Here is a 15,968-nt window from a genome sequence, read left to right as displayed (position 1 = left end):
AATCTGACTTTCACTGATATAATGTTAATCCAGCCTCCTCTTGATGCTGATCTTAAGCATCTGTATCACACTGCAGCTACAGTATCTCCCACCTCGCTGCTTCATCAGTTCAGTTCAGTTTTTTGTTGTTTTTTTTTATCGGTGAAATAGTGCGACATAGGATAAAAAACAGAAACATGCAAGCTGACAGAAGATGAATAAGATAAACATACAGATGATAACATAAAGTGGTTGTGATGGTGTATGTGATAAGAGTCAGGGAGTAGATATAAGATTAGATTAAGTAGAGGGTATGTGTGTGTTTGGATGAGCAAAGGAAAAATAAATAGTGCTAATGTTACGTATGGTGTAAGAACATAATGATAATATGATAATAGAAACTGCTCAGTTCTGAGAGGCTCTGCATTTTCTCTTTTATTCATCCAGCACATCTGCAGTTGCAGTAGGAGTAAAACTGTACAACTTGGGCACCGAGATGCTAATTAAAGAGCTGCACTCAGAAAGCCTCTTAGGCAGTTTTCACATTTTGAACCAGTCCAAACCCCAGACACTTCAAACTGGGGCAGATAAGGCCATTCCACTTCCCTCCAACCAGACTGGTGAGGCCGCCTCATATCACACTTTCTCTATTTCTGATCATCTCCCAGGAAAAAAAGAGCTACTCCAGCTTCCAGGATTATTTTCATGTCTGGTGCAGGTATCTGTGTGTGTGTGTCTTGTGTGTTTGAGCACCTCCATGCTCTGTGTGTACATCTTTTCCGTCTCCTCTCCGGTGTGAATGTGGCACACATGCAGCACGTGAGATCGTGCGATGCAGCCATGTGAGACAGAGGAAGAGTGTGACAGTGAGAGGAAGAGATGCTGTGTCAGGTCTGGTGTTAAATGCAAATCCATGTAGTTGAGTGGGTGGCTGCGCAGGAGGAGGGAAACACAGAAATGTGGACTTGTGAAACAATTGCTCCTCTCCATCCTCTCTCTACTTTTAATGTCTCAGTTTGTAAAACATGAACATTTTGTCTCTGAGTAGAAAAACGGAAACCAGATTTGCATTTAAATAAAGTAAGATATGATAAACCTAAACTTACCCATCTCTAGCCTAATACTTGAACATCCGTCAGTCAGTCAGTTGCTGCACTTGTACTTACAGTTTGTGTAATTACCCACATTATCAAATCCAACTCCTGTTCAGATTGTTGTGAAAAATCTGATCTGTGTTAATTAAAGCTGGAAGTGTCTGACCAACCACTAACTCTACAATCAAACCATTGTCCTGAGCTCAGTTTCCCATCACTGCCTCCCATCACACATAATGTGAAGGCGATGTAAGAATATAAATGTAAATATAAACTGTATATAACACAAGACATTTACATTATGATGTGTTTAAAATGTATAAATGATAAGGGTGAAAAATAGCTGGCCATTAATGTATTAATCACACTTCAGGACCTGAAATAGAAGAGACTTTTCTAAGCATGAAATAGCCTCTTAATATTTGTCTCTGCAGTATTTTCCATTCTGTGGACAACGTGGAGAAATCTACAGTACGTGCTTCATAAACTTCACAAAATGTACCTTTACTTTTTATTCAAATCCTTGATGCTCTCTGAATTGATTTGAAGCACATTCATCTTGTAAATGAAATGGGCCGCGAGTGAATCAAGAATATGTGGAGATGCTGCTGCAATGTGCACAAGGAGTCTGGACAAAAGCCTTGAAAAATCATCAGCATGGTTCTGTCTGCAGGGTGCGCCTCCCCTGTCCTGCCCCATGGTGCCTGACCTTCACACACGCACACACACACACACTGTCAGGATATAGCACATGCATGTATTTACTGCTCACCCCCTGCATTCTCTCTCTTGATCACAACGTGGTCTCACAAACATGAAATATTGATGTGAGGAGACTGTAGGTTGTTTTTTTTGGGGGGGGGGTTAAATAAAAACAAAGTGGCATCATTTGGTCAGAGCTGTGTGTGAGGAGGAGATCAGTGCTGAGTCTCTGACAGCTTCACCATATGGGTTCATCTCCTGCACCAACCTGCAGTTTGTTTGAATTTATATATATATGTTGTGAGTGCGCATGTCCCTTCCTTCAGTAATATTAGCTTTCCTGCACACTCCTGGCACAGAAGCTGAACTTCACTGGTATCTCATTTTGCATTTTCTGCGCTCAGTTTCTTCACTTCCCACTGATGCAGATATTTGCCTCCTACGTTTGTCTCTGTGATAATTGATTAAAACAAGATTACGCCAAGAATAGAAACGACATTTCAAATCATCAGACAGAGAAATTTAGACACTGATTTCCTGTTTGAAGAGGAAAACAGATTACATCCATGATGATGTTCCATGTTTCTCTCTCTTCAGTAACAGCTCAGTGACTTAAGCATCACTGTCAGTGTTTAAGCTCCTCCGCTCGCTGCTTTTACGTGCTGTGATTTTATTTTTTCATTTATTATAAAATGGCTCTGTCATCGTTAGAAGCGAGGGAAGATCCAACTTTGATCACCTCCTCAAAGTCCTGAGTCTTTACAGCGAGTCAGCGCTCTAGAGTGTCCCTCCTCCTCTCTCCTCCACCTGCAGCGCTCATATATTTTTCAGCAGCAGAGAGTTTGGGGGAGAGCCAGGTACACTATTAGAGGAGATGACTCAGAAGTGGGACTGGATGGCTTCACAGACTGGAGGTAATCCTGGCTCCTCGACCCAAAAATAGCCTGGAGCGTCCTCTCCTACTTCTCTTCCCCTCTGTCTTCACCCGATACCTTTCAGCACCCCCTTCTCTTTTTTTTTTTACTTTTTGCATATTCTACCCTCTTGTTTTGCTTTCCACTACACTTAAAGTCTTCCCTTTGGCCTCAACTTTTATTTCCACTTCTGTTTCACCCACTTCCTTTTTTTCTTGCTTCACTCTCTTCCTCCTCTTTCCCTTCTCCTCCTATCCTCCATCCTGCCAAATAAAGAGGAGGTACTTTTGGGAGCAAGTGAACTTGGACTCACATGGCATGAAGGGCAAAAACACACAAAGGGGAAAGGGGGGCAGTGGGTAGGGAAAAGGAAAGAATTGATTTTCCAGTTGGAGAGGCCATCCAATGAAGGACTAAGTCTGCCCTCGGGGCTCTGGCTGGCTCGGGCCAACTCCTGATTGAAAAGGTCAGGCGGTGACCTTAAGACTCAAGTGATCATGATTTTCTATTCAGAGATGTTGTGTCGGACTTTATTGGAACAAGACAGTGTTTATTCAGAAGCAAGGTTCAGCACTGATGGAAGAGAAAGGTGTCAAAGACCTGTTTGGTGTACCAAACAGGTCTTTGACACCGGTCTCAGTGGAAGCTGTTTGTGTGTGTGTGTGTGTGTGTGTGTGTGTGTGTGTGTGTGTGTGTGTGTGTGTGTGTGTGTGTGTAACCCTGTTTGCCCTTCACGAGGAGCGCAGCGCAGCATCCCCTGTGGCATTTTCAGTGAGACAGCGAAGTAACGGGATGAGAGACTGACAGAGAAAGAGAGACATATCACAACACAAGCACACACTCACACACATAAATACACACACAGTAGCATTGGCTGGCTGGCAGCCATGACAGATGGGGGAAGTTCAGTTCCCGGGGGTTGCCATGGAAACCTGCATCAGCGCTACCCTACCCTTCTCCTTTCTGCATAAGCTGTGATACAGGGCTGCGCTCACTCTGCAGAGGAGTGCAGCGTGGGCAGCAGAAGCCTCTCGCTCCTTGTTTATGACTTATTATTGTTGTTGCGCAACAAGTCGGTGTTAACGGGTTCGCGACTCATTTCCCAAGTTTAGATCTGAGGGGACGCAGATCGGCGGCTTTTGTGTGAATGCAGCGGTAATTCGCGGATAATGGATTTGTTTACAAACGACACAGGCAGCCGCCATCAGTAACTGTGCCAGAGAGAAAGTGTGTCACGACGAGCACTTGACTGAACAGAGATGCATGTGTGTTTATCACGCTTTTAGCTTCCTGTCACCACCCCTCCTCTCTGAGCCCCTTTACATTTACATTACATCTTCCTCTCACCCCCCTCTCCCCTCCTCAGCTGATTATCACACAGTCATCGTCTCATTCCTCCTCCCATTTGGACTATGTTACATTTCCCTCTCTCTCTCTCTCTCTCTCTCTCTCTCTCGCTCTCTCTCTCTCTGTGTGAAAAGCAGCCTCTCAATTTATGACTTTTCCCTCTCACTCTTTGATTCCCGTCATCGATCCTGTTTAAGAGCAAACGAAGCAAAGCACCCATTCACCCAGAAGAGGCCTAACTAGATGTGACAGGCACTAAAAGCCAATCCGCTGCTGTGCTCCAGCCCAGCAGCATCATATGGATCATTTCTACAACAGCACTCCTGCCTGATTTCTTCTCTTTTATTCATCTTCATTTTCTTAGTCTGTGCGCCTAAACACACACACACGCACGCGCACACACAATCTCTCCTGTGTGAAAGGATTTCTAAGATGTACAGCATCATAATCCTGCACTGACGCTATTATTCTCTCCCACACACACACTCCTATAGGCTACATTCTGACATGCACATTCATGCCCTATTCATCCTCATGCATCATACTCTTCGTCATACTCAAATATACTCTCATGTTATATTCCCGTGATGGTATATGTAAGACAGGAAGTGTCCCGAAACTCATCATGGCTTTATTTAAACGTTTCTAACTGTGCCACTGAGCAGCTTCTTACTTTGTTCTGTCTGTAAACCAGAAACTGCTCAGTTCCACATTTTGGGAGACACGCTCACTGGTATTTGCTTTCTTGCTGAGGGGAAGATGAGACGATTGATACCCAGTCTTACTCTCGTAGGATAAATATGAAGCTACAGCCTGCAGACCGTTAGCTTAGCTTAGCCTAGCTTAGCTTATTTTAGCACCAAGACTGGAAGAAACAACTAGCCTCTGTCCAAAGCTCTCTGCCCAGGGGATCATGAATAGACTGTGTGTTTTTACAGTGTCCTCTGGTGAAATGAGCAGCTGATCCCATAATGTGACTTAGAGTTAAATCATTCATTAATATAAGCTTTTTAATGTTATAGTTTTATAGCCTTTTCTACACTATTTGAAACATATAAAGTCTCTACACAACCGTCGTCTACCTACACAGGTGTTTTCACTCATGGTGCCTGATTAGACTCTTCTGAAGACTGTGTAGGTGCAGTGTTTGACTGACGTCTCCCTCGCTCTCCTGTTAGTGTTGCTGCAGTTCACACTGTTGTCATTAGATGTTCTCCAAACCCCATTGTGCTTGTCCATAGACTGCTTATACTGACTTGAACCGATGGCTCTGTGCAGCGAATAAGCAATACAGACGGAAGAGCACATATTTCACCTGGCTTGTATTGGCTGAATCCAAATACAAAGTGTCTCTGCCGACACTTGAAAGCTGTTAAAAGATGAAAGTAAAGTTTGCTGCAGCATCTCAACTATGTGTTGTTTGATTATCAGCTGATAGTGTCATACTTGCCGTCTCGTGCAGGCGTGTTTCCCCACCCTTGCTGCTGGCGCACAGCCATCATTATTAGTTCACAGAGTTTGGTGACACCACAGCATAGGCTATAGGTCTAATCAACTGGAGCAATTGAAAACACCTGTGAGGGTGTGCAGGGCCTTTAATATAAGCTGCTCACCGTCTTCGGTGAGGCTCAGGACGAAGAGCAGGTCGTTCCACTAATCGGACAGTCGATGGTTCGATCCCCGGCTCCTCCGGTCTGCGTGGCGAGGTGTGTTGGGTAAGATACTGAACCTCAAATTGCCTCTGATGGCTGTTCCGTGTGTGTGTGTGTGTCTGTGTCTGTGTCTGTGTCTGTGAGACTATGAGAGAAAGAAAGCGCTGTATGACTGTGTGTGTATAGGTGAATGCGTCTTGTAGTCAGGAGCTCTTTGAGTGGTCGATAAGACTAGAAAAGCTCTGTATAAGTGCAGCCCAATAACCATTCTCAGGTTCTAGCTACATTAAATTGGCCAACACAAAATGATTACAGATCTCAACAGACTCTTTGAAAATTCTTCTTCAATAACACACATTACTATTTTCTCTCATGCACAGTATAATTTCTCTACGTCAGTCCTCTATTTCACAGTGTAATTATTCTTTGGGCAATATCGTTCTCACGCACAATAGTTTTCGCTCCCACAATACTCCTGCAAAGGGAATAATGAGCAAGTGAGATTTATGGCCCTTAGCATGACGGAGCATGTGAGGGTGTTTACGGTACAGTAGTGGGATTTTTCTGAGATTATGATGCTGTGTATGAGAGTGCGTATGATTTATGACCTCAACAGCCTCTCATACATCTTCTCTTTCTCACACACACACACAGACACTCACACACAGGTCACTAATGGATCTGCATTTATTATTCCTGTGAATTAGGCTATGATTGAATGTAATGTGAATTCCACTGAGGTTGCGTTGCCTTTATGTTAAGACTGTAATATGAGTAAATGTATGACTGAACCTAGATGATACCATAAATCTTCTTCTATCTTTTATGTCCTCCCTGCAGTGAGAAGAGAAAGCTGCAGGTGAACATCGTGAGTCCCATCCAGTGCAGCATGAACGGGAGGAAGTGCACGGTCATCGTCGAGCCCAAGATCAACCAGTCACATCCGGACTTCACCAAGAGCCGATCTGGTTACATCCTGGCTGTTCCCGGCAACTAAACCAGGCTGAAAGAAAACAAAAAAGAAAAGAACAGTGACAGCTGATTTCAAACCAGGCCGGGATGGTGATGATTATGATGACGATGATGATGATTCACTTCTCGTTCTTTTTTTGTTTGTTTTTTGTTTTGTTTTGGGTTTTTTTGCAGAACTGCTGATAACGTGACATTGTGGATAGCAGCTCTGTAGGAGGATTCAGATAATTAAATCCTCACATTGCAAAGCCATGCCAAATTTGACCTGTTTTGTAGATTTCTATGCAATGCTACAGTGAAAAGGAAATGCACAATACACCTACATGCAAAACGTTATTAGCTTAACAGGTTTAACAAAAATATGCACTACAAGATGATTCACCAAAGTGGTGTTTTTTTTTTTTTTTTCTTTTTAAAATCCAAATTTCAAATGATTTGCTTTGTGCAATATTTAGTTTATTGTGGATTGATTATTGTGAGTTAAGGTGAGAAGAGATTATGCGGCAACTGTTCGCAGAACCACTGATGTTGCATAATAGGAAAAAAGAAAAAATCCAAAGGCTTTGCAGGAATTTATAATCCCTGCAGCTTCCTGTGTGGGAGCCAGATCAAAAAGTGAAACCCCCAAAAAAAAATTATATTTATATTTTTCAGATACTTAGTCAGCTTTGATTATCTGCTTTGAAACACTAGTTGTGGATATATTCTAAGGAATAGTAATGTTAAATGAACTTTAATTGAAGACTAGTTCATTATGTTTACAATCACATACAGGAACAGAACAGCGAGTGAGAACATGTGATTCAGTGGTTCAGGCAGCATCTGATGCACAAACTCCAAATCAAATTCATCGTTAGTTTGTTAGTCACAGGATGTGTTGAGCATATCCTGAACTTGGCAGCCTGCTTCGTACGAAATGCTAAAATCAAATAATTTAAATCCTGCGTCTTATACTCTCTACTGCAACGTCTCTACTTTTATAACACTCGTATACTGCTTATGTATTAAAGTTAGAATATACTCTATCTGAGCAACATACGACCATTAATATGTGTATGCACAGCACCTATACTGCGTTTAGTGTACAGAGGGTTATAATGATTACTGAATAATACTGTAGATGATAACGAAAACATTACTTTTTTCCAGGAGGTCTTTTTAGTTCATATTCTCTTCAAGTGTTAGATTTAATGCTTTAGCTTAGCAACAGAGTGTTGCTGGCCAGTACTGTATAATCCCATGTGAACTCCAGCCCCTGAACATAGTCTCATTTGCTGTCTTTGTGTTAAGTGAATAGCCTAATGCCTTGTAGTGGTCCTTAGTCCTGTGGAAGAGTCTTCCACTTGACAAATATCCCCTTCATCAGAGGGAGTGAGAGAGAGAGAGTGTGTGTGTGTGTGTGTGTGTGTGTGTGTGTGTGTGGGAAGTGTGTGTACTTTGTATGTGTGTGTGTGTTGATTAGCTCTTTTCGCTCTCCTCCTCTTGGCTCAGGAGACTGAGAGCCTGGCTAGTGGCCACGGTGAAGGAGTGGAGGCAGAGGGGTGTGAAGTCTGCAATCAGACTGCTGTCCTACTTTACTTTACCTCCCTGTCTAATGATGGGAATGACTTCTTTTGTATGAACGCTAGACTGTTAGGAGACGTGTTTCTCATCTGATCTTGCTAATTTCCCTTCACTTCTCTGGAGCCAAATTGCACTGATCACATCATCAGCACTGAACACTCAGAGTTTGGTTCGTTCTGTTCTCACAAGCTGTTGGTTTTCTCTCTGGTGTTGGCATGTTACGATATGTTCTTCGTCCAGCCATTGTAGAACAGAAGCTCACGAGATGAAGATTTATACTGCGTGTTTGATATTAACAGAACATCCGCAGATTGAGGACGGAAGGCAAAGAGAGGCTATCTGTTATGGAAATGTGCTTTTGTTGCTAATTCTTGACCTTGGAAACAGCAAGTTAAGAAAACAGTCACTACATTTAGTAGCCGTACTGGAGCTGTCGGTCGTGTTACATGAGCTTCATCGGAAAATGGAGTTGTAACATTTTAAAAACCTGATCACACCAAAGATAACACAGCGGAATTCATCCACACTTTTTTATGAATGAATGATTGTGTTTCTAGAGGCTTGGTGACAGGGATGTAGGGCTCAGTGAGCTAACCGCTAACATGTTTGCCTGCTGGGAACATGAGGTTTAAAATGTAAGATTTGGCACTAATTAGCTGCGATGGTTGTCCGGGGAATTTTGTTCTCGGTGTTGTTCACCATTTTAATCGGTGAATGAAGGGGGGGAAAGCTCTCTGAGCTAGCAAGCTTGCTAACTGTAAGTGAGAAAACAAGCTGTCAGTTAATGAGCTCATTAGCTCAGTGGCTAACAGGATAATATGCTCACAAAGTTTATTGCAAAGGCCAACTTATACTATGGATGTCTTTTTCACAACTATCAGCAAACCAGTGCTCTTTTGTGCAGTTAGTCCAACAGAGGAGGTTAAGGCAGGGATTAACTTTGAATCTCAGCTTTGAAGCCAACATGGACAAGAAGCACTTGCTGCTCAGAAAAAAAATAACAATCATTTTACCATCTACAGTTTCATGACGATTCTTATCTACTAATGAAGATCATGGCATATGGTCGAAAGCTCAAGAATGGCAAATTAATTTTTACCCCTGTATAAGAATTATATTATTATTATTATATTATATTATATTATATTATATTATAGAACTTCCTCATTGCTGAATATGGAAGGAACTGACACATGGATGGATGGGATGATTTTGTTAGCTTGATATTGAGGTCGTCATGGTGACGTGAGAGTAACTGTTACCAGTTCATAGGATGAGAGAACCAACACTGCTTCGTCTCTCTACCCACAGACACATATCTTTGTTGTCTCTGTGTGAAGACTGAGTAAAGAGCACTGACTGTGGGCAGAGGATCGACTGCCCAAGGTTATGAATCCACGCTCCCTCGGTGTCTGGCCTAGTTGAGGAGACTGGGGGGCGCTCTTGTCGACTTCACTTCCACAGGAAGGAAAACTTGTTAGCGGTCACCATAGCCACAGTAGCACAGTGGCCCTCTAATTGTTGTCTGAACAAGTCGTTTATCTTAATTAGTTTGCGAGCACCCCTGTCCTTTGAAGAGGCAAATCTCCATTCTACCTCGCGGCTCTGTGGCGGATGACCTCGTCCTGGTGTGTGATAAGCAGCAGGAAGGAGTTGTTTGGGGAAATTGGTGCATTCATAGTGCGGATTAAGGAAGTGACATCGGGAGCGTTAATAGACAGTTTTGAATGCAGCTTAGGTGCAGTGACTGCCTGTGATGAGTGTGTATGTGTGTGCGTGTGCGTGTGTGTGTGTGTGGACTATAACACCACAGCTCTCCATATCCCTCAGCATGGTAATCTCCCACAGGGCTCTTCCTCTCCCCTCTGCTCGGCTATTCACCGATTATCATTAGGATGGACTCCGTGTCACTTCTCACTTCAGCGCTTCTCTCTTCGCTTTCTCAAGGCGAAGGGGGTTGGTGAACAAAGCCTCACTTGGCCTCCTCTCCTTCTCTACTCCCTCTGCTTTCTTTTTCCTCCCTCCCTCACTCCCTCCCTCCCTCCTTTTCCACTTCCCTTCCCCTGTCAAATCACTTGGCTCCTCGCCCAGCTGGGCTGACTGTACCGTCCTGCAGGGCAGTGAAGGTTTTCCTGTTTTTGTTTTTTTTGTTTTTTTTGTTTTTTGTTTTCCTTCAGCCGTCCTGTGCCCAGGAGGCATGGAAATGGAAAGAGAAAGTACACCAGCAACAAGGCAAGTCAAACAAAAGGAGTATCACACAGCAGAGAAAAAATAAGACAAAGCTCAGTATGTTAACCAGGAGTAGATCTATATCCTAATAAAATATAAGGATGGTGTCATACCTTTTGTTGATTTAAACAGATTCCCATGAACAGACCAAAATGCTCTACATCTACAAATGCTACAAATGCCCTAGTTGACATCTTGACCTGTGTGTGGCTCCACTGGTTCCTGCTGAAGACAGAAATCAGTGGGAACAGGTCAGGAGTATAGACTTGTATTTTTTAATAAGTGAGGGCAGTTTTCTAAAATAGCTGGGCACTGTACTTTTTAGTAAACGCTGCTCAAACAGGAGGAAATAGTGCATTTGTTTGGGACTATTTTCAGCAGCGTATTGATACACATTTGGTGCAACAGGACAGATTGGTTTTTAAAATAAACTACAACTAATCTGTATCAGGCTTTGGATACGCGTTACTAGGATGAATGTATTTTTGGTTTTGTTGACAGTAAGAGAAATGTAGAGCATCATCAGATTTGTGCTTTAATGTTCTCAGCAGTGATCACTTTATCATGTAATTGATTATCAGCTTTTCCGCAGATGTAAAAACCACAGGCTTGATCTAATTACCCCCTTTATAAACAGGCATGAAGGAATTAGAAATATGAATATTACCAGTAGGTGACTTGTGCCATTGTGTTCTTCCCTTCACTGTTCTCTGTGTTGAGTGTTTAACATGTACATTCCTCCAGTTTTCACTGTTTCACTGTTTTTCATGTATTTGACACGAGACCCGTCCATGTTAGCCAAAGGGTAACAAATTCCATTTTCTATAATTTATTCTGTGGCTTTAAGCAAAATCTGTATGTATGCACCGTTCATTCAGTATGTGCCTAATTTTATATTAAGTTTATATTTTGCATATTTGTTTAATAATTCACTATTACATACCATAGATATACTATAATATCCAGACCAAGTCTAAAGGGAACTGTTGTAGCAAATGTATTCTGTATAAATGCAGATGATGCATTATGATGTTCCATAATGAAAAACTATTTCATTAATCACCTTATTAATAAATTTATTTGCTTCAATATCTGTAAGCTGGTGTTGATATTATAGTGTGCGTGTGTGCGTGTGTGTGTGTGTGTGTGGTGGTTGTAAGAGACTGATGTTGTGTTGACTCAAATGTTTCCCGAGGACAGTCGTATAGTGTCTAATATGTGATGTGGTGATATGCGGGTAGAGCTCGACGGTAATCCACCCACTAACAGCTGTTTCAGCGGGTGACGTTGGGACGGCTAAAACCCCTGTAGTCGGCATGACAACGCCGCTTCCCACTGCCCCCGTGTCAACCGTGGCCAGCTACGTCAGCAGGGGTTGATAATCCACTGGTTGATGGATGACTGTCCGCTGCAGAGAGTGGGATGACCTTTTTTTTCCCACAAGGACAGTGACTAAGTAAGACTGGACCGACTGACCTGCTGGCTGAATAAATGGGAATTAATGGACAGAGAGTGATATGCAGGAGTGAACTGACCCAGACTAATCCACGTGAGAGGCCTTTTAGTAGATGTGGAGTTTCAGCACTGACTCCCAACCAGATGCACATGGACATGGGAAGATTTGACTGACATGATTCGATTTTTAAAATAATGATCCATGTGTTTGTGTTTGGAGGGAAAATGAAGATAGGCTGACACCTTTATCTTCTACCACCCATAAGTGTTAGTTGGAGAAATGCAAACCACATCTATTGAAAAAGTTCCAAGGCCCAATCACAGAGAGTTCAAAGATAATTATGTCTTGATTTTACATAAACATCACTGTAACAATACCCGCTTTAACATAATCAATCATGTTAACTAACATCCTCTTTTAAATCAATTCAAATCAACACATTTGAAACATGATGAGTGGAATGGTGTGGTGTTGATGGAGGTACTTTAACTCAGTGGTAGCCCACCCCCACCCCCAACGACCCCTGGGTGACCCCACTTTGAGAAGCACTGTTTTAACTTAGCTGACCGGCCTGTGGAGGTACTTCAGACAAAAATGTATTGGCTGTTCTGTCTACAATCTACATGACATTACTATCTATATATATTCAGAGGCGCACCATCAGAAGAGGCAAACCAGGAAAATGCTTGGAGCCCACGAGGAGAAAAGGGGCTCCTGATGGCCCCTTATATTGGCACATTGTGCAATGACAATTATAAACATTAAACCTCCCATAAAGACACTGTACAGTTCACTGCTGATGCCCCCATAAACCCAAAAGTGAGGCCTATGATGATGTGTGCTGTAGCTAGTGTCTACCAATTGCCTGCATATGAAGCATTCAGGGAACATCTGCAAATTGTAGTGTCTACCTATAGCCCGCATTTGAAACATTTACAGAGCATGCAAATTGTAGTATCTATTCATAGCCTGCATGTGAGGCATTTAGGGGACATCTGTGAATTGTAGCATTAGTCTGTATTAAGGGAGGGTTTCTTTGATGGATTTCGATTTTGCCTTGGCACCCCCAGAATCTAGGATCACCACTGTATATATGAACGTCACCATTTTGTCCCTGTAGACGTTTTCGTCTGGGGTCTTTGGAGTTTCTCTCTTTCCAAAAAGAGGCTCTAAGGATAGCAGGTGTCGTATTCTGGAACATGATTTGTGGTCTTGGCCTTCTATAAATAAAATCGACTTGATTTCAGTCAACTGGTCTCAGACCTGTGCCAGCAGAGGCAACGTGCTGTATAAGGATGTTTGACCTTTGACCAGGCACTAGAGCAAGTGGCCACACAGACACCTTCAATCAGAGAGAAAACATTAATCAGCACTGTTTGGTGACAGCTGAGGGTGGGAGAAGGAGGCAGAAAGCAAACCAGACAAACTTTGCAGTCACGTGGAACTGGACGTTCACACCCACATTTTTCTACCTAAAAACAACAATTTGGTTCTGATCCAAGTCAGTGAAAACCAAGCAAACAGAGAGTTGATTGAAAAGCAAGTTTGATTCCCAGTCAAGGGATAAATCTGGGTGGGGAAAGTCTCACTTCTTCCTTACCACCACTGAGGTATTTCTCAGTAAAACCCAGAGACCGTCACATCAGAGAGTCAAGAGGCATAAAAAGACAAGCGACGGCCTTGAACGATCAGTGCATTTTATTTTTCCATCACAGTACAAAAATAAATTAAAATAAGCAGAAACTAACTGAAAAAAGTTTCAATTACAGCAACAGCTTTTTTGTCTTTTTCAAAAAAAGAAAGAAAAAAAAAAAGATTTTTATTGAACAGCATTGACACCCCTCCCTCACCCCACCGACGGTGAACCAAGTCCGAGTTCCAGTGTGGTTGGTGTATGCTCCGTGTCCATAAGAAAACAACATGTCACACATTCATCTGTACAAATAAAACGCTGCCTTTCACGCACACAATCACACCCACATTCACACACACATGCAGTCATTGAATGCCTCTCTTTTTGAAGTTTTTAACCAGTTTCATTTTTTTTATCTACAAAGTACGCAACAAGATACAGAAAAGAATTTTGACAGAAATCTTTAACTATCACTTGAGTCTTTTTTCATATTTTATCAGCTTTTGAAAGTATTTTCTCAAACAACTACTCAATGATGCAAAGTGGAGAAAAAATAAAATGGCACATTTCAAGTGAGTTGGGAAGGGGGGGGGCAGGTGGACAGAGAGAAAAAAAAAGATTCGGTGGTCTCTGTTTGAGGCCCTTTACCCCGATGCCCTGCTTTTCTTTCTGCCAGAAGCAGATGCACATCCAAAGTGTGTGTCCCCCTGTTGTGCCGGCACAAACTCTCTAAATGAAGCGTCTCTCTCACTGATCTAACTCTGTGTGTCGGCCACAGTCACACAGCAGAGGAAGCCACAGGTTGTGGCCGTCTCTCTGATTCCCACAAACGCAGCAGCAGCAGCAGCACGGAGACCTTTCATTCTCCACTTCAAAACATGACAGAGGCCTTTTCCTTTAGACAGACTTTCAGAACACTGCAAAGGAAAGAAGTGCACACATTTTTTTTTTTTTTTTATATGAAGTTGAGATGTGAAAACCAGTAAATACATTTCTCTAACATCTCTGAGTGGAAATACTGTAGCTTCTCCAGTGATTGCAGTCATTACAGAGACAGCGAGGAGTTGCAGTGGCTGTCGACCAACAGTGGAGTACCTTCTCTCCTGTGGAAATAAAAAGATACATAGGCCTGTCTCAGTTGCTCTTCTTGCTTTCTGTTTTGGTTGCCATGGTCTTCCCACTGCACACCGCAGCGTGTCGTTTTAGTCTTGTGGATTCTCTGATTGAAAATCTTAAAAATGTGATTTTTCCTATGGAGGTCGCCTCACCTCCTCCAGTGCAGCTCATCATGTGATTTACACAGAGCTGATGCTGATGGATGATCCTCAAAGGTAACCTGTGCTTTTCCGCAGTGATAGTGAACAGGCGTCATTGAAATCATTTACTCCCCTGGAAAAAAAAAATGTGTGTGCTTTTTCTGTCTGATATGTGTCAGCTCCTCATGCAGGCCAGTGTTGCAGGACAAAAAAACAGATGTTTTCAGGGCATTGTCTTAAGTGTTGTGTTGTTCTGCCAAGGTGTCCTGGATGATGTCACTTTGGTGATGGTCAGATTTAACATCGGTTTTGATCTATGAGCTTTTGAATTGGATATTCACTGATAAATCCCCGCGACATTAATTTGCATAAACCAGATCAATCTTCATTCCCACCAAAGATAAGCACACCTTCTAGACCAGCCACTCCCCCCAGTCTTTCCCTTTCCAAAGTCTCTCTCCGTGATCTTTCTTTTACATTAAATGTGCCTAAATAATAAATACGTAAATGGCAATAAATTAGGTGTCAGTAAGTAGTTATTAGTAGATGAAAATCCACCCCGTCATTCGTGTCTCAGAGTGTTCTCAGACCTGTGGGATTTCCATCAACGATATGGCACTGTTTTAACATTTTCTATGCTGAATCATAAGCACAAAATCAAACATCATTCCAAAAGTGGTTGCAACACAACCTATCGACAAAAGTACAAAAACAATTTCCCTGGTAAACAAATAGCCTATTTTAGCAAGCATAGCTAAATAAACTAGTGTCACTTTGTTCACAGCATTCTCTAATGCAGATGCAGTTGGTTTATAAATCAAGTAAAAAGAAGAAGATTGCTCCTGCTCCTCTCAGAAACTCTGTAAAATTGCATGGCACACGTGCAAAACATTACATTTCTAAGTAAAAAAAGAAAAAAAATGAAAGAAAACTTGTTCCAGAAAAGCAATAAATAAGCCTCCATAGGTGTAAGCCTCTGGGGAGCAAAACATCCAGTAACTTGTTTTATTTTTTTTTTCTAGATGAAAATAAAGTAGGTCTTTCTGAACACACACAGTATGACCACTCAGCATTGGCCACACGTCCTCTGGTTTGTTGTCTTTATTTTATCAAAAGTCCCACAATGCAATGTTTGCTTATTGTCCATCCAATCCCCCCCCCCCCCCCCCCC

At 42.3% G+C, this 15,968-nt stretch overlaps 1 protein-coding gene across 1 annotated transcript in view; it reads left to right on the top strand.

The window, feature by feature from the left end:
- The window catches only part of myo1d (myosin 1D), a 104,106-nt gene extending 92,565 nt beyond the window's left edge, over positions 1-11,541 (top strand). Inside the window, exon 22 of the mRNA XM_023406810.2 lies at positions 6,529-11,541. Within this exon, the coding sequence (XP_023262578.1) occupies positions 6,529-6,685 (157 nt within the window). The 3' untranslated portion in view covers positions 6,686-11,541. The remainder of the gene's footprint in view (positions 1-6,528) is intronic.
- Positions 11,542-15,968: the final 4,427 nt, after the last annotated feature.

Source organism: Seriola lalandi, unplaced genomic scaffold, assembly GCF_002814215.2.
Source record: "Seriola lalandi dorsalis isolate HSWRI2012SDOR001 ecotype SW California unplaced genomic scaffold, Sedor1 jcf7180002054317, whole genome shotgun sequence".
Taxonomy (NCBI): domain Eukaryota; kingdom Metazoa; phylum Chordata; class Actinopteri; order Carangiformes; family Carangidae; genus Seriola; species Seriola lalandi.
This window is presented reverse-complemented; position numbering and strand designations above follow the sequence as displayed.